This window comes from Trichoplusia ni, chromosome 5, assembly GCF_003590095.1.
Source record: "Trichoplusia ni isolate ovarian cell line Hi5 chromosome 5, tn1, whole genome shotgun sequence".
In the NCBI taxonomy this organism is placed as follows: domain Eukaryota; kingdom Metazoa; phylum Arthropoda; class Insecta; order Lepidoptera; family Noctuidae; genus Trichoplusia; species Trichoplusia ni.
Window position 1 is genome coordinate 3,959,120 of NC_039482.1, and position 26,364 is coordinate 3,985,483.

Here is a 26,364-nt window from a genome sequence, read left to right on the forward strand (position 1 = left end):
TTTTATTTCAAAAGTAATTAAAAGATCAGTTACATGATGTTACTTCTTTTAAGAAATAAACGTAAACTCAAATCTTAATAAGGACGTTGTTTTAAACGTAGCTGATCATTATAAGGCAATTTAGCATGCATGCAAAAAGCATTTTCATGCATACTATGCATGCCATATGCCCTGTTCAGTTTGTTTACTATGAGTCTAGTTTATTTGCAATTGGGAGATAGTTAAAATAATTACTAAAAGAGTTTTACAACTATTTAACTAAGTTAATATTTTGTACATTGCTGCGTTTAACGAATTATAAAACAACTGTCGTTATTTGTTTTATGTTTCCGCAGTTTACGACCAATCCTGCATCGTTGTCAGATTAAAACGATAAGTGAGCTTGTCTATCATTGGTGAAATACCCGTCAGGTATTACTAATGCATGAAAAATGTTGTAAACGAGAACAAGCCGTCTGAAATTACGACGCGAGTGGAATGGACACCGTCATATCAATAATTTAATAAAACTTTTGATAATTTACAATGTTGTGTTTGAAATTAAGTGCCTAAATGTTTTGAGAATAGTTTTATAGTGTTAGTGCTTTATATTAAATGCTATCGAGATGTCGAAGAACAAAATTGCGGCTCGTGTTGACAGTCAAACTGTGGAAGTCAAAACTAAAGTAAGTGGGAAGGAATTTCTAATTTCTACACTGTACTTAAAAAGTCACGCAAACTTTCGCACCCATTCTGAGATGTATGAAGACTTAAGATTATATTTTAACCAAATTTACTTATTAAAAACTCTAGATTTCCCGAAAACCCGGGTATTCATTGCCATGTTGAGTAACAATGTGAAAAAAATAGTTCGGCTGAGAATAAACTTTTAAAAAGTTACAAAGACTATGAAATAATAGAAATTCCCTACATTCAACTTGAAATTAATGTAACATATACCTCAAAACTTAAATTGAGTCGCGTTTCTGTAGATATTCACGATTAAAACAGTTCTAAATTGAGCATTTAGTAAAGTTACTAAAATTTATAAATTAGATGTCGATTTAGCCTTATCTTATTAAATAAGTTCTCTTATTCCTTATTCAAATGCAGATAGTCATGGTTGAATATCTTTAAATAATCCAGATAATTATAAAATTGCAAAAAAAGGAATTTACCAAACAAGTTCTTGTCAAAATTTTAGATAGTTAAACTTCTTTAATGTGGGTATCACTGCATGCCCCAATATGATGGTGATAGCAATATTTTAAAGGGTCAGAGAGGTCTGATATCTGGTTGGATGGATCCTAACCTCTTTGCAAAACATTTAACTAGTCCAGAAATAGTTAACTTAACATATTCATAAAATCTCAACAATAACAATCATACTGCATTTCTCAGTGCAATTTTCATGAAAGGCTGTGTCAAAGCCTTCATGTTAATATGGTCACTGTTTAAATGTCTGGTTGTGCAGGTTACTGACCACACACATAGTAAGGGAAAGCTTAGGCAATGAGAGAAGACAAATGCTTCACAAAAATATATACTTTTTTATGTATGTAAAAAAGAGTAGGTGGTATTATAGATAGGAAAATTTATAACTTAAAAACGTGGCTGATAAGTGTTTTTTCAATGTATAGCCAAAATTCACATAATGTAATGTAGTTAAAGCGAGAACATCAATACTTGGACTTCCAGATTGACTTTTCAAATATTGTGAATGAAAATCCACTATTTGTTTGTACTATTATAATGAAATGGATTAAATATGTTGTTATTCACCTCATTGGTTGCAATACATACCAAATTATCATCTACCTTGCAATTGTTTTTATTCGTATGTAAAACTTTGCCCTTTTAACTGGGTTGAGGATATCAAATGGGTGGTAGATCAATGTGAAACACTTGTTCTAAGCTGTGTCTCGTTAGACTGGAAGCAGACCCCAGAATAGTTGGGAAAGGCATTGTAAGTTGCGAGTAGGCAGTGAGTGATCTTGTATAACGTTACTTGAAGTGTCATACAATATAAATGTAGCACAGTTTCTTTGAATTATTGCATGGTTTTTCCTTATGCTCCCATATTGTGTTGGTAGGTGATAAGAATGAAATATGAGAACTATAGAATAAAGTATACTCTTAAAATTACTGATGATGAAACATACTCACTAGATTATATGTGATGTGACTTTTTTAATTTTTAAAAAAAGCAGGGCTTTGGGTTTTACATGCATATTTTGTGTCTCTAGTGTCATTGATTATGTCTTCATAAGTGGAAACATTCTTAATATAATTTTGTCCCATTTATTGTGATTTCTACCTTCCAGATTGATCATTGGTCAAACATCGCTGATAATAAACTTAACATTAGCCATTTTTAAACTATATATAGAATCTCAATTTGTTATTTCAATAAAACCGTAACATTTTTTTTTCCTACAGTTTGATGCAGAGTTCCGAAGATTCTCATTAAATCGTACGGAGAAATTAAAATATGAAGATTTTAAGGCCCTTATAGAGAAGCTGCACAGGCTTCACGATGTGGCCTTCCTCATATCATATACGGATCCGAGGGACGGAGACTTGCTGCCCATCAATAATGATGATAACTTGGCAAGAGCTCTGCTCACCGCAAGGCCACTGCTCAGGGTTATTATACAGAGAAAAGGTGAGTGCAATATAGATCATATACTTTATCATATTTCCATTTAAATCATTACTTCTTACAATAATCATTTTATTTTGTAAGTAGGTCAAATATAGACATATTCCAAAGCTGTCCACACGCCACTCAAGTGCTAATTATAATTTATTATTTAAGACTTTGGTTTTATGGTAAAGAAATTATTATCTACTTGAAGCTTTCGACAAGCTGTATCATAGAAAATCAGTTTTTTTTTCAAATTTTTTGGCTTCTGTCTATCATGTGTTCATATTAAAATAGAAAATACAGTTCTATGAAAGCGTAAGTAAGTAAGGAGCAAGAGCTATGCATATGATTATTCTAAAACAATAGTGGTGTTCCACAAGGTCTTGAGTTAGGCACTTAAGATAATGACACGACATTACCCGTCTTGTAGTAGCCTTCCTCGATAGCTATAAAAAAGCAAAAAACTATCATATTACTTTTATACTTCTTCACTTCATGGACACGTAAACTTCTATTGACAAGGGTGGATCCGGATGGTGAAACAAGTCTACACTTTTAAAATAAACACTCCTTAATCAAAATTTTAATAAGTACTCAAACATTTCATGCCATGACCTCCATTAAAGACAGGTACCAACACCCATTGTGATGATAAACACTTATTAACATATAATGTGACACAACTAAACAATGCAACCTTTATTCCAAGGTCGTAAAGTTCATAATTGAAGAGATTTGATGATATAGATATGAAAACTTTTAGGGCTCGATAACGTCACTCATTTAAATGGTTAGAGAAGTATCCTACGGTGTTATGTCACTTGTGCCTGCAATGTGCGAATTTGAAAAAAAGAAAGCCACTCCCGCAATAAGGATTTTAATCCTTGCATCGCGTTCACAAACATTCAAGTCACATAAGCAGAGACATCTTTCATCAATTTCTGTATCACACAAAAGGTTGTCTTACGCGGGGAAACCGCTACACTTCACGTCATTGGGTTTGGCTTTGTGACTTTGTGATCCGAACACTGGGCTTATCCGTGCAGTCTAATTATTAGCATGATTTATCTCACAGCGGCTAAATAAGACTACACTGTATGACTGTTTCCGCTTATTGTATTTGCTTGTATGCTCCACCTTGCTATGTACTCCGCCAGTTCCGAATTCAATCAATCAATCAAAAGTTTTTATTATTCACGTATACACAAAAACATAGGAAATTATATACCTCACAAAACCCTTTAAACGGTTTGTCTGTGGATTAAACGTTTCGACTGATTAGAAATATTAGTCGTGTAAAACGTTGTTCATCGAATTAATCTGTTGTAATACATTATTCGTCGATTTGATCCAAGCTCATTGTACCATTTTTGATAATGCCAATGAATACAGGACTTCTCTACAATGACGATAATCCCTTTGAACTGAACCAATTTTGCCAAGCCTTGCACTGTCCATAATGCCTTTAATGTATGCTCAAAATTCCTTGCCATTATAGCTCTTGACTTAAAAAGTTGTTTTATACTGGATGTATATTTCTCAAACAGTCTATCGATGTCTCTGTCAATTGTTCAATTAATAAAAAATCCTTTGAAGTTCGTACTTCATCTTGAGTGTAATTTCAGAGACTTATAACCATTAAAAATCTTCTTCTGTTATATATTCAATTGCTGTTTGTTAGACTCGCTTAAACGCGAGAACGGCTGAACCGATTTGGCTTATTTTAGTCTTGAAATGTGCGTGGAAGTCCAGGGAAGGTTTAAACAGTTTACTACCGTATACACCTTCCCTAATATGGAAATGTTGCAAAAATAAATGTATATTCGTCTGCATTGTGATCATCGACTGTTAGGCGGTATATAGATCTCCGGGACAGCTAGTAGAAAATAAATCTCTTACTTACGACAAAGGTATGAGAAATAAATAAGCTTACACGATTGTCGAATCAAGTGGCTTATAAGGCTCCCGATATCCACAGACCGTTGTACAAATTGTAACCTATATTTGCCTTACCCATACTGCCCATGCACCAAATATATCGAATAAACGAAAGTGGCCCGTTACTAAGACTTGCGCAATCTATCGCTGAATTATATCTTAAACTACAGCTAAACATGCAATGTCTTAGAAATGTATGCAATAGATTTTGTGTCCCGTTACAATGTACCATCTCTTTTTAGAAATTCGCGAGACAGAGACGTGTCGCGAGCGATTTCGCTCAAATAGGCTAGGTGTAATAAAAAATATATCTAGGTATACCCCTAAACCCCGTTCTTATTTGTCACACACCAAAAAATGTATGACCGTAACAAAAAGGTTTTTATCATTTGGGTATGAACCCAAAAATGACTAGCAGTTCTGGAAGTGTATTCCCATTACAGCATACCTTATCCCAAACATTTATTTGGGTCAGCAAGCATTTACAAGCATTTACTCAAAGTACAAAAAAAAATAATCAAGAATGCTCTATGCTCATTTGGATCAGTGGCTCAAAAGACGAATCTGTTTTAACAAAACAATCAACAATACAAAATGTAATTACAAAACATTTAACTATAACGAATTGACGATGAGCAATGAGCAAATTGACAAAGGCAATTTAAAAGGATCCAATGAATGAACTTGTATCTTAATTATCATGTACGATTAATAAAGCCGTATTCAAGACTTTGATACCTAGTGGGAAGAAGCGGGGCTGACGGAAACCAAGTGTCGATCCGAAGGCATGCACAGCATTTAAGAATGGGTGCTTTTTAAAGCCGCCTATTTAGGCAGATTCAACGAAGTTTGCCGGATCAGCTTGTTAGCTTGGAGATTTCCTACATCCCAGTTTGCTACCAATGTTAATTCTCAATTTCTGTGATCATAGCCCAAATTATCAACCGACAGTACCCCTTTTATTTATCAATAGAACCTAATTTCTACTACCTCCTATTAACGTAAGCCTGACAGGCGAGGACGCGAGACAGCGCACTTCAAAATGTAGAGCGGCGTCTCTCTCACAACTGCAACAAACTCACTTTAAGAAAAAGTGGTAGGTAGAAACAGTCGTCACAGCACATATCGAACGTCACATCTATAATCAGCTTTAAACTGCACATGACTCGTAACCCTGACATTGTCAGCATCTTTATTCCAATGCACTAAAGTCTATTTTTGAACATACCTACAATTTACGACGGTTAAAGAATAGCTTAGCTAGTTCAAGATCTGGAGGAAATGTGCTGACCATGAGTATAATAAGATAAAACGTCACAACGTTGACTTTAACGAGATTGTTTATCTCGTCAACAAGTTAGTAGCATTCTCGTGATTAATCTTGAGTAGAATTTGGATCATCCGGTTTTTTTTTGTAAATAGCACATGGCTTGTATGAAATGTTTTTTAAATATCGTTTAGTACTAGGGGATCACGTTGTTATATCGGAATATTGACAATTGTTTTTCTTATGCCCACTATGGTAGATTTTTGGAAAGTATGAGATATTATTTTGTTTCTATTTTGCGGTATATATACATTGAAGAAGATATAATTAAAGTTGATTGAAAGTAACAAAAAACATGTTCCGTCGCACTACACCCGCTTTGCGGTATCATGTATTTTCAAGCAAAGCTTTCCATCCTGACTATTGTATGTATTAATCTACGCCTTAGATGATAATATCACATACTTTTTAAAGACAACAGTGGCCAAAATGAATCCATTTAACCTAAAACATATTTCGGATACAGCAGTACGCTTTTCTCCATTCCACCTTCGTCAAAATACATAGAACAGCCAAAACAAATAGCAATATAACCTCTTCAATAAACACTCCTTATGCACATACCGGTATAATATACAGCTAGAATTATAAGAAAATACTTAAAGTTACGGTGCAACCAAAGAGAATCTAACCACTTGAGAGCCGATAGGCTTATTTCTTCTAAGAACGCGACTCACAACAGCGGGTCGGGGAGTGAAGAAAAATGCGCGCTTGTGATTGGCTAATGCAACAATGTCAGTACAAATATTTCTGCAAAGTGCCGTTCAATAATTTTTTTCCAAATTAATCGATATCGATAAATCGACTTTATGATTCTTTTAATTCGACTATTAATGTGTCATACAAATAGTCGTAGAAATACCCTATTTAAATGAAAGGTAATGATGGTAAAATAAAATAATGTATAAATGTGATTTTGTTAAAAACTTCATATAATCTATAATTGCCATGTGCAAAATGTACTAGAACGGCCCTTATTATTGAGGTTGTGAAATAGATATGCAACTTGATGTGGTTGTAGGTGGTGGTAGGTAATGTGCACAGTAGGTATGTAAAGTAGTACCATTAGGATAAAAAATGATACACCAAACAAAAATAAAATGTTTAATCAACTTTATCCAACCGTATTTTTTTTAATTTTAAAGACACAAACAAACACAAACCTTCAAAACTTTCAAAGCCAAAGAGATTTAATTAAGAGTTCTTAAAAAAACACTCACAATTCTGACGCTCTCAAAATGATATTATAGTAAAGGTGGTGGTAACGAAAAACTAGAATTTAAATATTAATGAACAAACCGAAATAAGTTATTACTGATTTTTAAAATGAATAAGTTTAGTGTAAGTTTTGCGTATAAAAGCTTTAGGGTCCTGATTGTGCTTAGTTAAAAATGACAATCGAGCGTCTACGTACTTTTGGATTATGCATTTTGTTAAATCAATCAAGTGATTAGAGCTTTCTACTTCAAATTGATGAAATAATATTTCCGGGAATAATTTTTTCCCGATGAACGATTTCATAACTAATCGGATGAAGTAATCTGTATTACATTTTGAGGGCAGTACTTTGGATCCGTTTTCTTTGATCGCCCTCTTTATGTACATTTCACAACGGCGACAAATTTCTATAACGGTGGTGGAACCATAAAGTAACTTGTTCTTATTTAGATCTTTTTGGTACTGTAAGGAGTTAACATTTTCTAAGCCAATCAAAGCTCCAATACACGTTTGACATTTTAATTTCTTTATCAATGCATGGACGGTGTAGCCGGCCATGTATTCAAGAACCCTTTCACCAAATTCTGAAACGTGTGTAAGATCTTCAAGTTCAGGAAAATCTACATTTTCGCTTTCAATTGACTTTTCATGTGTGTCTGTAAGGTCTCTGTATCGTGTTGTGACATTGATACGATCCACTGGTGATGTACATTGCAAAATAGACATTTGATGTAAAGCAGAGCAATTTCCACTGCCGCTATTTCTTATTTGTGCATAGGTGAGAAGCTTTTTATAAATACTCTCGAACTGTCGAGCGCTGGGATTATTGTTTGAACCCCCATGACATCTTACACTTCCAAAAAAATGCTCCAAATGATCCTGGCTGATTTTGTGGAGTGGTAAGTATTTTAATGCGTAGTTTGGATTTACAACGAGGTCCTGGATAAGGTATATCGCACTTTCGATACATACACAAAATCCTAGAAATCCAGTATATCTTGGTGATTTTATGAGTAGAACAGTTTGATCAGTATTTTTTATTTTTATCTGAGTAGACAAGTTTAATAAAGTATCTTTTGAAGCCCTAAGTTTTACTAGCACATTGGTTGCATTTTCAACATTTACCGCCCTTTTCAGGCCGTAACCGTGGGTATGCGAGTCTAGGATATCAAATAGGTCATTTATCAAGTCCAAAAAACGTGCTGTCGGTGTAACCTGCTCAAATTCCCGTAAATTGAGTTGTTCCTTGCAAAACATGAGTGAATCTGACACACTCTTGCTAAAAATTTGGGTAGCCAAGCTCACTTTCATTATTTTACTTTTAAAAAATATGTGAGCTGCTCTGATGCGATTAGCAAGATGAAAATTTTCTGCTTCTTGCAAATTATGTAAATTTACAAGGTGTTGCCAGGAAATGGTCTCACCATGTTTGTCTTGAAAATTTTTATAGCACTCGAACGCATTTCTTATTAGCTTTATCATGTGCGCCGGATCTAGAAATACTGCAATTTTATCATCATTGCTGGGGTTTTTAAAGGTAGTATTGAAATTACTACCTTCAAAAGAACAGCCTAACTTTTTGGCCATCGTCAAATTCGCTGGACAACCGTCAAATGTGACAGCTTTAATTCCAACACCAGCTTCTTCTACTAAATGAATGGCTTCCGTTAAAAGAGCCACTTTCTGCTCAGAGTTAACGCCATTTATTAAAAAATATCCAATTGGAATTTTCCAGGAAGCGTTGATCGGTACCAACAAAAATACTAGTGCTTCCTTGGCTTCATCTTGGCAATCTGTTTCCAAGCTGGTACCGAAACTAACGTGGCCATAATACCTCCGGCCTTGGGGGTGATATTCGACTCCGCTTCTTATAGCCATTTCATCAAATATAATAGTAGCGTAAAGTTTTTGTTTTGATTCTGTCGCTTTGATTTTAATGGCATCAATCGCCTCTTTCGTAAACCCTGGTTTACCATCAACCGACTGATACCACTTTCTGAGCGTGCTCGTGGCTGGTAAACATGTACTAAATGTTTTTCTTACAAAATTATATGCCTTTGGCGAATAGAAATGCAGTGTCAAAGCGAACGCTCGTAATTCTGGAGAGTATTTTAGTTTTGGCATATGTCCTGTTTTAGATTTAAGTATTTGACGTTTAACTAGTTCTCGATTTTGTACACCTATGCAGGATAAAATATTTTCATTTTCTTCGGTTATATAAGATTTTTGAGACAATGTATTTAAAATTTCTTTTAGATTCGCATTTTTTTTTACCAACACTCTATTTTTGTCTTGAAGCCTCTTTACATGTTTTTTCTTGTTATTTAGAGAATATATTAGATGGTCTATTTGTCGTTTCATTTTGCGTTTTCGTGGACTGAGCTCACCAATTTCTGGGTCTACTATTACTTTGGTATTCATTGTTGAACTCTGAAAATATAATAAGAAATATTAATAGTGGACTTAACAGAACTACTTAGTTATAAAGTAATATGTGAAATATTATAAAATTAAGCTTACGGGACTGTCATAAACATGGGAAGGCCTAAGAATGTGACTATCATCTAGTAGACCGCACGGCACAAGAGTCTGGTCTTCAATTATTGTATTAACTTCAGAATGCACTTCTGTTTTTGATGATAAACTCTAAAATTGAAAATATCGGGTACAACAACCGCAGTTACATTAAATTTAATCCACTGACCTATCATAAAAAAAATCAACTTACTTGGCCGGTATTGTGATGCGAAGGCCCAGGTACGTTAGTATTAGACTCAGTCAAACTATAAGGTGAAGCCTGTAATAAAATAATGTTTTATATTTATGTTTTGACTTTTCTTAGCATTTTATCAATAAAACAAATCGTACCAAAATTGGTAGAAACATTGTTGGTATTGCTGAACTAAATAAACGGCGACGTTGTTTTAAATACTCAAAACAATCAGGTGTGAAGTGCCTTGAACAGACAGCACTGTATTTCGTTGGGAACCAATTTTCCCTATTAATTTTATTCATCCACTTTTCTTTTAGTTCCGGAATCTTCGGAAACCTAAAATGAAAACATGTACTTAATTAATTGAGCAAAATAGTAATGAAATTCTTCATATAATTTTTCTTAAATTTTATTTTGTGATTATCGATATTTGTTTGAATTGACTTCAGCTAAAAGTAACAGCACTATTTTTTACGATAAACCTACAAATTGGAAGAAAGAGATACCCGCATTAGAATTGACTAATGAAAGAAAGAGACTTTTCCAAAAGACATAAACGCGCGTTTCTGCACCTTTGCATCTGTCACCCGCCATCCATTTTATCTTGACACATACAGATCTCGTATAACCTACAAAAATAAATAAAATAATCGTTCTGCTTACTTACCGGTGAAAAGTTATACCATCCTTTTTGTAACTCGATGTCTTGGAATGTTTCCCACACCACTTCACCGCACAAGAAGGCATTTTAATGCGTTTTAATTGCAAAATAATTTTAACAATTTACGATAATTTAGCGTGCGCACAGGTCTAACACTTGGACACAAACTAAAATGGTCACTCATACAGATAGCTTATATAGGCGACAAAATACTAATAGTTTTCGAACGTCAAAGCACTGGATGCGCCGTCAAGAGGTTTTATAGTCTTTGGGTGCAACGCATGCGGTGTATTAAAGAGCCATCGTACCGTGACCACTGACTGATTTAACGCTAATTGTGAACCCACTTATCTTTGTATGGCTTCGCACCTGATATGCGTACGTACTGTGGGAAGCTTTAGAGGATAGATAAAGGTGTAGGTATTTCTGTATATCTATCAACAGTGTAAACCTCAGTAAAACTTACTTAATTGTAACGTTTTCTCTTTTCTGCATCTCTTCTATTTTTTTTATAGAAAATCTCATCATTTTGCTATTTGATACTTGTTTTGCTAATTTACGCTGTTTTTGCAGACATTAATTATAATGTAAAATGTTAATAGGATATTTTATTTTGAAAAAAGTAACTTATGGAGTTTCTTGCCGTTTTTTCTCCACAAGAATGACACTTTGGAACCGTGCAACTAGAGTCAGCAATGTAACGATTTTAAAGTGCCTGAGAAACTGCCTATTTGAAATAAAAACTTTTGATTTTGTAGAAGACTTTTTTCTGTTTCCTCCCTCGTTTTTGACCATCGAAGCAAGGTGTTGTAAATTTGACGTGTCTGACTGTCTGTCTGCCTGCCTGTAGGATTAGTTCCCGAACGATTTGCTCGATAAAAGTATTAAAGGTGTATCATGTGCGAGTGTTTAGTCATGTTTGATAAATATTAATTTATTAAATGATGTAACGGTTTACGCGTGGGTCAGTCTCACGATAGTTATTATAAAAATATTAATTTGGCTATGAGGAGTGATTGCCCGACTAGTTCGGACCCTGAAACCGCTGCAAAATTTAATAATTTCATAAATAGTTCGCAGTGTGGATTGGCTTCCACAAGCTTGTTTAGTGTTAGCACAAGCTTTGCTGAAGACGAATCACGGGCTGTGATATGAAGAGTTAAACTACCTCATGGCAATTAGTCCCTATTGCAATACATATTATTGTCTTAGCAACACTGTCTTGTCTACATATAGGGCCCTCCCATCCTTCCTCAACTGACTTATATGGTTTATGCGGAAATGCTCACAATTTCCTAATGTAGAAAAGAAGCCATGATTCGAAGTAGAATTTATTCATACTGTATGTTTTTTTTTACATAGTGCTAATAGCTAACTGAACAATTATTTCTGAATTTGGGAAGTTATCGCTTTCAGAATTCCTGAGAGAAAATGAAACATTTCGAATGCTCGGTTATCCGAGTGGTTAAAATCACTGTGTGCGACGTGTCGTGGGTTCGTTCGCATTGTCCAATTCTCAACTTGAATTGACAACAAAGTATAAAAAAATAACTTGATCCTTACGTTATTACAAAGTGCAATAGCTTCGAATAGGCAAAACTGAACTGAGATTAACGGATCCTCCAAAGCTTAGATTACTAATTAAATCTCGCAATTTTAACTACCAATAAACCAGGTGAATCAAATTAACATTTTCGCACGCTGAATCATCTAGCCTAAAGAATAGTTTAACAAATCCGCTTCGGCACTTCCGTCCGGCCGAACCTGTGGTGTGACGTCAGTTCCTGTCAGTCGCGATGTATTGTTTACACACACACCATGGCCGTGACACGGGATTGACATGAATGGTTGACTGTGTTCTCAAACTGGTTTTGAGTTATAAGAGGGTAACGACATTTTGGGCGGTTTTGTTAGAATTGAATTGAGAGAATCGCTATAGATATGCTAAAGTTGGTACGATGAGATATTGTTGAGCAAAAATAGTTGTTCCTTTTTTCGAAAATGTTGTGAAGCCGAGGTGACTTTTGTGTAGAAAATCACACGAGTTCATGTTAGTTTAGTCAGGAATTGTATTTTTGACGACGGTTCAGCGTCTTGTCATGATAAAAATAATCTAGAATGAAGAACAAGGGTGGCCGGGGATGGCCCCTTGTAGATGCCCCATCACACTTTAAATTAAAGTTTTCAACAAAGCCTCTTCATGTTGAATGGACCTGTGTCCCCGAAAAACGACCGGGTCTCCTCTTGCGAAATGACTGAAAAGAGATTCTTAATATTAATTATTGTTTTGACGATCGGGAGAGGAATACGTACAACCATTAATAGACTTCAAAGCCAGTTGAAATAACCACAATAATAAAAGTAGTCTTAAAATTGCTTCCACGCTCATGACTTACACAGAATACGTGCGCACTGATGCATTGCGTCGGATTTGTGGCAATGATCTCTTTATAACACACTTGTATGTATATTCATACGTCGTATAGCATTCGTAAGTTAAATATGAACATTTGTGCAGCTTTCAGACCTGCCTGTTTGCCTCGTATGCGTTAGCTTTTATTTTAATGCGCTAAAAAAAAACAACCTATATTTTTTTTAGACCGGGTTAAACGCTAAAGACTTTAACACACTTCGAGGGCACGGCGTTAGGATATGCACCGACTAAAAACATCCCGGGCCCCTTCTACTGCTTTAGCCAGAGTCACGGAATCGCTCGCGCGTAGGTACTCTGCGCGACTCTGGCTGGAAAAAAACAAACTCTCCTCTGAGATACAGTTCTCAATTTTGATCAGAGAATACGTAACCTTACAATACACCCGATTTAATATGCCAGCTGACCGTTACAGGTATTTTACATATTATATCGGCAATACGTTGAATTTGTTTTTTGAAAGAATCTTTGCTATCCCACAGCTTGCTTGACTAACGCAACAAATATGAGCTTAATCCAGAAACAGTCATGAAATGAGTAATATTGAAATCATTGTGTTCATTCAAGATCTGTATTAGGAAACTGTGACACACCATACTGATTGTAAAACCGTGAGAATTGTACTCGATAGAGTAGTTAGTAATTAATTAGCTTAGTTTTTTTACTTTGCCTTGTATTGATGACTTTTTATTGAGATAATCACGGGATTATGTGTTTGTATGTTGTTTGAGTTAACGATATCTCTTAGGACATTTTGGACTGTTTCGGGCTGCGTACCCAAAGTGTAAATTCGTGTACTGTCTGTCTGTCCGTCTGTCACCAGGCTGAATTTCATGAACTGTGAAAGTGATAGTTGCAATTTTTACACATGATGCATTTCTGTTTCCGCAATACACTAAATAATTATTAAATAAATAACTTAAAATAAAAATGGAATACCAGTAACTGTTAAATGTCTTTAGTTAAGTATTTTCGCAATATTTTTAGTAGGACTTTCTGTTGGAAAATCATATTCATGAAAATAAATAACAAGGCTGCAATGTCATCGTTAACCATTTCAGCAAATTACATCTATAATAATCTATTTATATTAATAAAATATGTTTCTATCATTTCAGGAGATAGTTTGGAAGAGCTAAACGGATATGGCACGATGCGGCCGCGAAATATAATCTCCTCAATATTAAGCGGTACGCCGGCTAAGAACAAGGGGCTCGCCATATCAAACCCACACGACTTTAGGATGGTGAGTCTAACATAATGAACCTCCTTCAAGTTATTAGACTGAATCAATAGCAGCAGTAGTTGAGGTCACCAAATTATGTGTCGCGGTCTCGATCCTCGCGTATAACCATTTGTGTGATCCATGAATGCTTGTTTTGAGTCTGGGTGTCGTTGTGCATGTGTTTTGATTGTTTGTGAATCCCCCGCGACATATTATTAAATTCCTCAATGCGGTTTTAATAAAAATAGACTCCTGCAGCAAAAAAAAAAACATCCACCGTAACTTTAAAATGACTTAAAAGATTTTTATCAATCAAACTAAGAACACTCACATAATTTCGATAGTCTTTCAGAATTATGTGACACACGTCAAATTCGTAACACCTATTTTAGCTCATTGTTTTTGCGTGAAAGAGGAACAAACATTCCTATTTACAAACTTACCTTTATAATATTAGTAGGATAACGCTAAGAAACTCCTGAAAATACACATGTTCATGATAACGGAGAACTCAGTTCAGAATTTCTAAGTTTTTTTTGACAGCCCTTTTTTGGGTTGTTTTTTTAACAGCCAGAAATCGCAACAGTTAGAGGTCTGTAAGACAAATGGGGAGATCTTTGCCCAGCAGTGGGATCTAGCACAGACTATTTAAACAAAAAAACTCCTTTAACCACACTTGATTTAATTAATAATAATTAATATTGTATGATTTCAGGTATCAGCAATCATAGATGTGGATATAGTACCAGAGACTTGCAGAAGAGTCAAGCTATTGAAGCACGGGTCGGATCGACCGCTAGGGTTCTTTATCAGGTACCATACTTAATATATCTATTGGACGACAGTGGGATATGGATGAATAGTATACAGAATGATATGGTTTTGCATGTATTATCAGTTTACATGTTGCAGTTTCTCGTCCCTTTTAATTTTAATATGTAAAAAAGAAAATATAACATCTTAGTGACTTTAAACATATTAGCTACGGAACTATAACTATTAGTACCTCTATTTGGACCCTCATAATAATGCAGATCTATAAAAGTTTCTCTGTTGAAAAAAATCTTCTAATCATCATCCAAATCTAAGATTTTTCGCAGTCGCCCTAATCAACACTTCCAGCACATCCATTATAAAGTTCCTAGCTTTTCAAACGTTCAAAAGCGCAGACTATTCTCTCAATTTAGTCACGGTTTCTCTTGCGTATTAGTACTATCCTCCCACCCCCGCCCACAGGGACGGTACATCAGTCCGCGTGACGCCCAACGGCGTGGAGCGGTCCCCGGGCATCTTCATCTCGCGGCTGGTGCCGGGCGGGCTGGCCGAGTCCACCGGCCTGCTCGGCGTCAACGACGAGGTGCTCGAGGTCAACGGCATCGACGTGTCCAACAAGACCTTAGACCAGGTGCGTGACAAAACCCTACGTTAAGGTTGTCTGGATTTGATTGTAGCTTTGTAAAGTAGTCTACGCATGGGTAAATCGCGGCTTATATAAAATTACTAGCTGTTGCCCGCGACTTCGTCTGCGTGGTTAGAAGATATAAGTTATGACTTTTTCTTCGCTCCTATTGGTCGCAGCGTGATGATATATAGCCTAAAACCTCCCTCGATTAATGGTATATTCAACACAAAAATATTTTTTCAATTTGAACCAGTAGTTCCTGAGATTAGCGCGTTCAAACAAACAAACAAACAATCAAACAAACAATTAGTATATACATAGTATATACATAGTAATTAGTATATATATAGTACAATTAGTATATAGACGCCAACGATATCTTCGCAACATTTCATCGATTTTTAATTTCTCGCGCGGAGATTTTAATATTACGATAACTCATTACCTATTAACTTTTTTGGCGTAGTGTAAAAGGCAATTTTGTTCTATATTACATGCATAATATATCTAACTTATTTATTTGGATAAGGATTAATACTGTATTGTTAAAAAGAGGTTCGTAAATAACCCATAATTTTACTGTATTAAGAAAACACATAAAAATGGTTATTGTGGGTTATCCTTGGAAGATAGACATATACCACCGCGGACTTTTTTGTAGATCTATTAAAGAGGTACAAACCCGCCATACACTGTTTTGTTGTAACTCAAAAGGTTTTGGCAGCGTTCTCGATGAAAGCTCTCGAATGGCTTAATTTTTTCCGACATGTTTAACTAATATCGTTGTAATATCGTCAGTTTACACAAAACCTAAACTTATTATACACTAAAACCTTCCTCAAGAATTGCTCTATCTATTGTTGAAAACCGCATCGTTCAGTACTTTTCTAGTTTATCGCGAACAGACAGACAGACAGACGCGGCGGGGGACTTTGTTTTATAATATGTAAGGAAGTTGACGGTTATTAAAATAATGACCATTTCATCATCATCAGCGTTACCCTTTGTTTTGGTAAGGCGGGGGAATCCTCATGGACACCCACTCCCTCGGGGGAGGAAATGGCTAGTGTCAGAATCTTATTGACTAAACCTAAACCGCCGTGCTACGTCATCCGCATTTTTGTGTCAGTGTATGGCAATGCGTTGTAATCCTTCATACACATTAGCCTTACCCTAACATCAATCCCACAGTATAACCAGATGCCGTTCAGTACTAGTGCTTTACACGCGAAATCCTATCTGACTTTCTAAAACCTGTTACCTGGACAACACGATACCCTTAGTAACACTGGTTGTCAGATATTCTAGCTTCTGACTATCTCTAACGACTGTCAAAGATGTATGTATAACAGCCGGGACCCACAATTTCAAATGCCTTCCGAAACACGGAGAAAATCGATAAAGAAACTGCAATCGATCTTGTGCAGTTGTAGCTTAGCCAGGACCTGATGTTATTTGATTTAATATAAGTTTATTATTTTTCAAGCAGTTCTTGTATCTTCTCTTCAGTAATTGTAATAAGAATGTAATTAATATATCTTTAGCACATTAATAGTCTTATAATAATGTTTCCGTCCCCAGGTGACGGACATGATGGTGGCCAACTCGTCCAACCTGATAATAACAGTCCGTCCCGCCAACCAGCGCGCCGGCCCGCCGCCGCCAGACCCCGCGCCGCGCTCCGACCTGCCCTCCAGCGAACACGACGAGGACAGGTACATACTTACTTATTACACCAGCTTGACGTGCCTAAAGATAAAGAAGAAATATGGGAGGACTGTATTATTCTTTTAACTATTACCCGTTCGTACCTAAAGGTCATGTTGAAAAATGTTTTGAAACCATAATTTATAAAGTTGGTCTTGCTTGATCAGCCTAATCACAGTACGCAAGAATGATCACATAAAAAAAAACTAGACTTTTTTTGGGTTAGATTAGATGGGTTATCATATTCATAATATATTATTTTAATTTAAATGTTAAATTAAAATAATTTATTATTAAATGATGCAACGGTTTACTCACGCGTATTTATCGGGTGTACCCGACTAGTTTCGGACCCTACCGGAGTCTTTAATCACGAACTGACGCCGCGTTGCATCATTTAACAATGAATCAGTCTCACGAAAGATACTATAAAAATAAATTATTTTATATACCCTGCCAAAATTATACAAATTAAACTAATTTACCCGCCTTATCCACAGATTCGACCAAGACGAACAGGACGAGATCGTAGACCTAACAGCTGTCACACTAGAGGAGACCTCTGAACCGCCCCTCTATCCGACGTCGAAGGACGACGGGCAAGTGTTACACCTCTAGTACATACTGCGGCGATACCGGCTCGCGAGAGAACAATACGGCTCATAGTTACAAGTGTTGGTGCGATATATATAGTGCAGTGTGTGTGTGTGTGTGTGATGTGGTAACGCCCCCTCGTGTCTCATTGGCTGGTGTAATTGTAAGCCACGCCCTTAAGGAGAACGGTAAGCCACGCCTTCGGGTTTTTCATTTTTACTATGATTGCTTGAGGCAGGAGTTGTGTCGAAGCTAAGAGTTAAGAGTTTATAGTACTGGCATTGATTAGCTAATGATCTTCAAATCAGTTTCTGTATGGTTATCCTAATCTGTTGTCTAAAGTTAGTCTTTGCTGAAAGATTCACAATGATTATACGACACAGCAAATGGTTTTCAAGTAATTTTTTGTGGAGAAAAAATGATCATGAAACTCAATATGATTTTGAAATATATTCGAATGAATCCCATTTGAACTCAGGCTCTGAAGAGAATTATAATGTAGTTTCTGATGCCGGGGAAAGTCAGTTTGCTGGTGACTATCATTCCAACCCATACAACAAAGGCACGGCTACAATTATCGGGTTTCGAAGACTTGCCGTATGTATGTCCTTAAACTGTTAAAAGTTACCACATCACACATACAAGGGTCGAACATTAGTACTTACGTATAAACATTCCATTATATGCCTTATATATACTGCAATAAGTGTCAAAATAGCTAAATTAGGCGTCACAATAGTTTAGGAAGCAACTCTTAGGTACAGACGATTAGTGAACAAGGTCAGTAAATATGGACTCTATTTTCAATTGAATAGAGTATTTTCTCAGACCATTATTGTATTGAAGTGTATATCATATGCAAAAATATACCTTAAGGGATCAAACACACAAGTATTTGTGCAGAAAGCAATTAAATATAGCCCTTATTGGTCTAACTTAAGGTTTTAAATACAATTATTGTGTTGTCTCCCTGTTCATCTGTTCGATGAAAGGCGTATAAGAAGGTATTTTTGCATAAAATATATTAGAGTTACTAGCAATACATAAATATTGTGCCTAAATATATGTATAGTATTTTTTACGAAATCCAATCTATTATTATAATCATTCCCAATAATAATCAATTAAATTGTCAAAAACTTAAAATTAGCTCAATTTTATAATAACATATCAGAATCAAATTGTCATTAAGGCTTTGAATATTATAGTCTTAAATTGTGAGTTTTTAAATTGGCTCAAAAGACTTATATTCAAGCCACAGATATAAAAAAACCCATCATCATCTTAAGTTATTTCATCACATTACGAAGTTAGATATCATTCATATGTACTCTTTTAGTTAAAGGAAACCCTTTCTTTTAAAGAAATAGGATTAGAAATGTTTTAGTAAAGTATGCTTTATGTCAGTGGTAATAAGATATTCAATTCATTGCACATGTAACAAACATTTGTATGACCATATGAGTCGTATAGAATCAATGGCGGCAATCTCATATTCAGACTTTTTTGGGTAATTAAAAAAAACGTTCTGTAAAGCACAAAGTAGTCATATTATATTACTGGCCATTAAAATAGTAAGTACTAAAGATTTAGGATACTATTAAACGTAAATATATACTTTTACGTGTATTTTAGAGTATTTATTTAAAAATCAAATATTAATATAGCCACCTTTGATACCAACATTTAAAGATTGCCGCATGTGATTCCAAGTTTAATACAGATGGCCGCTTTTGACACCACGCCTTACGAAGATTACCTCTTTTGATCCTAAGTAATTTAATGCAGAATCAGGGTTGTCATAAACGTCAATGATACAAAATACTTTTCTTTATTAACTTTTATTACGTTCATATCTATCAACAATCAGTCATCTTTAATTACAATCAGTCTTATGTTATTTTTTTATAAAATCGGCTTGAAAATCACAATTAAAAGGAAATTAGGCGTAATTAAACAAAAACAAATTATTTAAAATCTTATCTAAATTCGTAAGTCACTTACTTCCTCGAGAGATTCATGGCAGTACTCTCCCTCAGGAGGAGAAGTAAAGGTTAGGGACTCCTGGCTTATATTCAAATTCTTGTAATACTCAAGTGTGAGTATTCCCGGCCAGTCCTTGCCAAAATGTTTATTTAGAAGGTTATTAATATCTTTGAGTTTGTTTTTATTAAGTGCAATAGTTTTGTTAATTTGTTTGGGATTAATCATTGAGATACTTTTCTGCCGTTTGCAAATATTAGTAGCAGTACCAATGTCACTTTTATACAAAGTTTCACCTCGCACAAGTATGTTACCCGGTTTTTTAGATCGGACCAAAATAAATCTTTTGCACTCTTTAAATCTAACCCTCCATGAAGTAGTTGGCGCCAGTATTTTTCGAGCTGCTTCTCTCCAATCATATACAGGACATTCATCTCCAAACTGTAAAACTGTTGAAGTTTGAGATATGACCTCTTTCAACTCGTCTGGGTGTAATATAACGTCCTGCCTCTTTAATTTTTTTTCTATTACGCCAAATGTGCGATCTGGTGGCATGTATGAGTGTCCTGTGACCGGGAAGACAATTTCAATGCTTTTAATAGCTGAACAAGATAACAGCCACTTAGAGCATGCCGCAATGACAATAGAATTTTTATTTTGTCCGCCGCAACCATCAGCTACTAAGCGTATAGTTTTGATGCCAGTTTTGTCCGTTTCATTTAGTCTGTGGTAAATAGCCGAGGAAATTAAATTAGAATCTTTATGGAATTCATCTTCTGTGCAACAATATGCAAATACGTTATCTCTTGTCATTGGCTGATTAGAGGATCCTTCCACCATGGTGAAGTTATATAAGTAAAGTTGACGGCTGTAGTAACAAATTTGGTCCGGTAACTTTGGAATGGGTAGATTTTTTTGACAATCAAACGATATGATTTTCAGGTCATCCCTCTGCTCACGCAATTTATCAAAGAATGCCTTTGCTCTTAATTTATGAACTCTTTTTTGGGTTATCAATGCATTTTTTTCAGCAGCATTAGTTACTAATTTAAGTTTTTCAGAAAGTTCTAGACATGTTGAGCATACATCAGTCTGCGGGGAACCGAACCCTATGTTAAAAAAGTTATTAAACACGTAACGAAAATATGACAATTTTACGTCAGGTTTCATGTGTTCAGAATGTTTATACATATTATATAACTTTTTAATATTAAGTTCCGGTGGTAGATATTGACGTTCAGCACATTTAGACTTACGGCAATAATGGGACTCCATGCATTTTAAATTTTGGATAAATTGTTTCACAGACTGCTTTTGTTCAGAAAATTTTTCATGCTGACGGAACCCACCGCGAGCTTCATGTGAAATTTCACCAACGTAAAAAAATTTTTTCATTACATAACTGACCCTATGCTTGGTGACACCAAAAATACTCAAAAAAAATTTTTGACATATGGGTACTTTCGACCCACCAACAAATACTGAGTATTTTATCGATGTTTGTTTAGTTACTCTGCTAGTTGTCCTCTTACCAATGGGTTTTATGGAACATAGTTTTAAAATGATGGCATCTTGCGTTTTCTTGCTTGGGTGAACATAAAAATTTTGATGTAACTTAAGCATCTCAGTTGTTTTTATGCTGGAACACCTAAATGCCGGTTGATCATGTTCGCAGACACGCGTAGGTAAACTTTTCGCAGAATATCTGAAATAAAGTTTTAACATCAAACCCAAGCACCCACCAACACCGATAAAACAGCGCTTATTCATAATCACCAATACAACGTTACTAACCCTAGAAAGATAGTCTGCGTAAAATTGACGCATGCATTCTTGAAATATTGCTCTCTCTTTCTAAATAGCGCGAATCCGTCGCTGTGCGTTTAGGACATCTCAGTCGCCGCTTGGAGCTCCCGTGAGGCGTGCTTGTCAATGCGGTAAGTGTCACTGATTTTGAACTATAACGACCGCGTGAGTCAAAATGACGCATGATTATCTTTTACGTGACTTTTAAGATTTAACTCATACGATAATTATATTGTTATTTCATGTTCTACTTACGTGATAACTTATTATATATATATTTTCTTGTTATAGATATCGTGACTAATATATAATAAAATGGGTAGTTCTTTAGACGATGAGCATATCCTCTCTGCTCTTCTGCAAAGCGATGACGAGCTTGTTGGTGAGGATTCTGACAGTGAAATATCAGATCACGTAAGTGAAGATGACGTCCAGAGCGATACAGAAGAAGCGTTTATAGATGAGGTACATGAAGTGCAGCCAACGTCAAGCGGTAGTGAAATATTAGACGAACAAAATGTTATTGAACAACCAGGTTCTTCATTGGCTTCTAACAAAATCTTGACCTTGCCACAGAGGACTATTAGAGGTAAGAATAAACATTGTTGGTCAACTTCAAAGTCCACGAGGCGTAGCCGAGTCTCTGCACTGAACATTGTCAGATCTCAAAGAGGTCCGACGCGTATGTGCCGCAATATATATGACCCACTTTTATGCTTCAAACTATTTTTTACTGATGAGATAATTTCGGAAATTGTAAAATGGACAAATGCTGAGATATCATTGAAACGTCGGGAATCTATGACAGGTGCTACATTTCGTGACACGAATGAAGATGAAATCTATGCTTTCTTTGGTATTCTGGTAATGACAGCAGTGAGAAAAGATAACCACATGTCCACAGATGACCTCTTTGATCGATCTTTGTCAATGGTGTACGTCTCTGTAATGAGTCGTGATCGTTTTGATTTTTTGATACGATGTCTTAGAATGGATGACAAAAGTATACGGCCCACACTTCGAGAAAACGATGTATTTACTCCTGTTAGAAAAATATGGGATCTCTTTATCCATCAGTGCATACAAAATTACACTCCAGGGGCTCATTTGACCATAGATGAACAGTTACTTGGTTTTAGAGGACGGTGTCCGTTTAGGATGTATATCCCAAACAAGCCAAGTAAGTATGGAATAAAAATCCTCATGATGTGTGACAGTGGTACAAAGTATATGATAAATGGAATGCCTTATTTGGGAAGAGGAACACAGACCAACGGAGTACCACTCGGTGAATACTACGTGAAGGAGTTATCAAAGCCTGTGCACGGTAGTTGTCGTAATATTACGTGTGACAATTGGTTCACCTCAATCCCTTTGGCAAAAAACTTACTACAAGAACCGTATAAGTTAACCATTGTGGGAACCGTGCGATCAAACAAACGCGAGATACCGGAAGTACTGAAAAACAGTCGCTCCAGGCCAGTGGGAACATCGATGTTTTGTTTTGACGGACCCCTTACTCTCGTCTCATATAAACCGAAGCCAGCTAAGATGGTATACTTATTATCATCTTGTGATGAGGATGCTTCTATCAACGAAAGTACCGGTAAACCGCAAATGGTTATGTATTATAATCAAACTAAAGGCGGAGTGGACACGCTAGACCAAATGTGTTCTGTGATGACCTGCAGTAGGAAGACGAATAGGTGGCCTATGGCATTATTGTACGGAATGATAAACATTGCCTGCATAAATTCTTTTATTATATACAGCCATAATGTCAGTAGCAAGGGAGAAAAGGTTCAAAGTCGCAAAAAATTTATGAGAAACCTTTACATGAGCCTGACGTCATCGTTTATGCGTAAGCGTTTAGAAGCTCCTACTTTGAAGAGATATTTGCGCGATAATATCTCTAATATTTTGCCAAATGAAGTGCCTGGTACATCAGATGACAGTACTGAAGAGCCAGTAACGAAAAAACGTACTTACTGTACTTACTGCCCCTCTAAAATAAGGCGAAAGGCAAATGCATCGTGCAAAAAATGCAAAAAAGTTATTTGTCGAGAGCATAATATTGATATGTGCCAAAGTTGTTTCTGACTGACTAATAAGTATAATTTGTTTCTATTATGTATAAGTTAAGCTAATTACTTATTTTATAATACAACATGACTGTTTTTAAAGTACAAAATAAGTTTATTTTTGTAAAAGAGAGAATGTTTAAAAGTTTTGTTACTTTATAGAAGAAATTTTGAGTTTTTGTTTTTTTTTAATAAATAAATAAACATAAATAAATAGTTTGTTGAATTTATTATTAGTATGTAAGTGTAAATATAATAAAACTTAATATCTATTCAAATTAATAAATAAACCTCGATATACAGACCGATAAAACACATGCGTCAATTTTACGCATGATTATCTTTAACGTACGTCACAATATGATTATCTTTCTAGGGCTAATCAGTCTAATCACCAACGAAAGAAATGTAGGTAATATAAGAATAGCACAAGTTTACCTACACATCTTTACGGCATAAAATAAGCAACTTAATAAGCGCAAGGCACCGAACCTGTCCTGATTCGTTGGATTATTAAAATAGGTAAAGAAAATAAAATCAAATTAAATTTTATGTCGTAAGAGTAAAAGCTTATGTGCCAACCCTAGGCACCCAACTTACCTGTTTCTTTTAGCTATGTTTTTTTTCCATTTGTCTGGGTTTCTTTTTCGTTTTCTAGCTATAGTATTTATAGTTTCTGATGGGTGGACCTCCATTGTTTCTTATTACTAAATTTAACACAACTTTTTATCTTTAACACAGCTTTAAATCAATTAAATCCGGAGAATAAAATGTACTAAAAACTTATTTGTCGCCATCTTGTCGCGTGACCAAATGCACTGCTGTGATTGGTCGAGTGAGCACAAGCGCCGAGTTTGATTCTGAACATGCAGAAGATTGCCATCTTTGTAACTAAACTACGATTTGACAAAGGATTTGCAAGGAAAATAGCCACGTTTGGTTCTGTGTTGTCGAATAAAACCGTTTAATTCAATTTTTTACTTTTTTTTTAATAAATAACTAAAAACTGCCAAAAAATGAGATGGCCGCCTATGATTCTATACGACTCATATACAGATTTTCGTCCCAAGCGTTATTACTAACTTAGGGGTATCGTGTTGCCCAGGTAACCGGGTTGTCGTGGTCAGATAGGCAGTCGCTCCTTGTAAAACACTGGTACTTAGCTAAATCTGGTTAGACTGGAAGCCGAGCCATCATAGTTGGGAAAAGGCTAGGATCCTGATGTTCCAAGCGTATTGTGTCTCCTCATTTGCAAATAATTTTCGAAGTAAACAATTTAATCCCAACTATAATAGGCAAATTACATTTGTATATGTTAAAATGGCAATCGCCTTATAACGGTTCCTATTGACAAGTCCCATGACTTGCCATCATAATATATTCAAGTAATTAAAAACTTGAGAGGAAATTCTTAAGCTTATAGATTATATGTGTTACCACTGACATATATTACTTTACTATTCTTAAAATTGTTACTTTATTGACAATAAAATTAATTGTATTATAAATATTTGTATAAGTGTCAAAATCCATCCATTTTGTTTATTCATGTTATCGATTTCCTACATAAGTATTCATGTTAAACATTCTCACCACTGTACTCTCGGTGTGTTCTTATAAGTCTCGAAGTTCATATATATTTAAGTATTTGAAAAAAAACAAATATGAAAGAAAGACCATAATTCGTAGGTTCTTATTTAAACAGTTTCCACTCCATTCGACTCAGAGCTATGATAATTAAATTGAGACACAATCTTATATTGGGCCCATTTAGACGATGTGAGTTGACCATGCAAGTTGCAACATATTGTGTAGCCGCGCCACGTCGAGTATCTAACGTGATGTTAGATCGCCACCAATGTATTACAACTTACACGATATTTCTCGCATCATCTAAATGGGCCCTTATACGAGAAAAGCCTTGCTCCTCGTCTCGGTTTTCGAGAATTTTCTCGATTGCACGCTTGCAATCCTTAGCAATAATTCTTCGTCATTGACATTCCAAGGAGTGCTTATGTAAGGAGTCTTTAACATAACTGTAATGTGAATTGTTTAACTCTTAGATAAGATCTTATCCCCACTTCCTATGGAAGGTGCTATATAATATCCAAAATTCATTGTTTTTATATAGTTAATCAAATACCTTAGTTGTAAAATCGAATTATCAATTTGTATGAATTGTTTTAGAGTAAAGTGAAGCCGGTAATAGCATTTTATTTGTATCCACAGATTAAGCGGAAAAAGTAGACAAGTACCCCATATTAATTACATTAATTAAATATAGAAGATTCAAAATTACCTTTATCCTAGATATCATAAAACCTGCATTAAATTTGCTTTTCACGATTGCCGGGTCTATTCCACTTAGTCCGTGGTTCTATCGCGTAGTTTCTACAGCCGCCACCGTATTGACAATGCCCTGTATTGCTTAGGCCCAAGGTATTAAAAAATGTATTGTTTTTTGTAAATGTAGAGATTAACGTCCTTCACAACTGCTCACATCTTCGCATACTATATTAAAATTACGTAGACTTACAAACTTATAGACTCTCCAACAGTCTTAAAATAATTTTAAGTGAAAATATCAGCTTACCAGCTTTTGATAATGACTATAAGTCAAGACCAATCGCGTATGTATTAAATATATTTAAA

At 35.4% G+C, this 26,364-nt stretch overlaps 2 protein-coding genes across 2 annotated transcripts; one reads left to right on the plus strand and one right to left on the minus strand.

The window, feature by feature from the left end:
- The first annotated feature begins 33 nt into the window (after positions 1–33).
- Positions 34–17,899, plus strand: LOC113494124 (partitioning defective protein 6-like). The gene is made up of 7 exons (XM_026872276.1): positions 34–665; positions 2,419–2,644; positions 14,033–14,160; positions 14,855–14,952; positions 15,376–15,544; positions 17,123–17,256; positions 17,749–17,899. Exons 1-7 carry the CDS (start codon positions 606–608, stop codon positions 17,864–17,866), a joined length of 933 nt encoding a protein of 310 aa, XP_026728077.1. The 5' UTR covers positions 34–605; the 3' UTR covers positions 17,867–17,899.
- A 1,768-nt stretch (positions 17,900–19,667) lies between these two features.
- On the minus strand, positions 19,668–24,747 carry LOC113494123. The gene is made up of 2 exons (XM_026872275.1): positions 24,313–24,747; positions 19,668–21,530 (listed from the first exon to the last, which is right to left on the minus strand). The coding sequence occupies exons 1-2, from the start codon at positions 24,405–24,407 to the stop codon at positions 19,826–19,828; spliced, it is 1,800 nt and encodes a 599-aa protein (XP_026728076.1). The 5' UTR covers positions 24,408–24,747; the 3' UTR covers positions 19,668–19,825.
- Between the last annotated feature and the right edge of the window lie 1,617 nt (positions 24,748–26,364).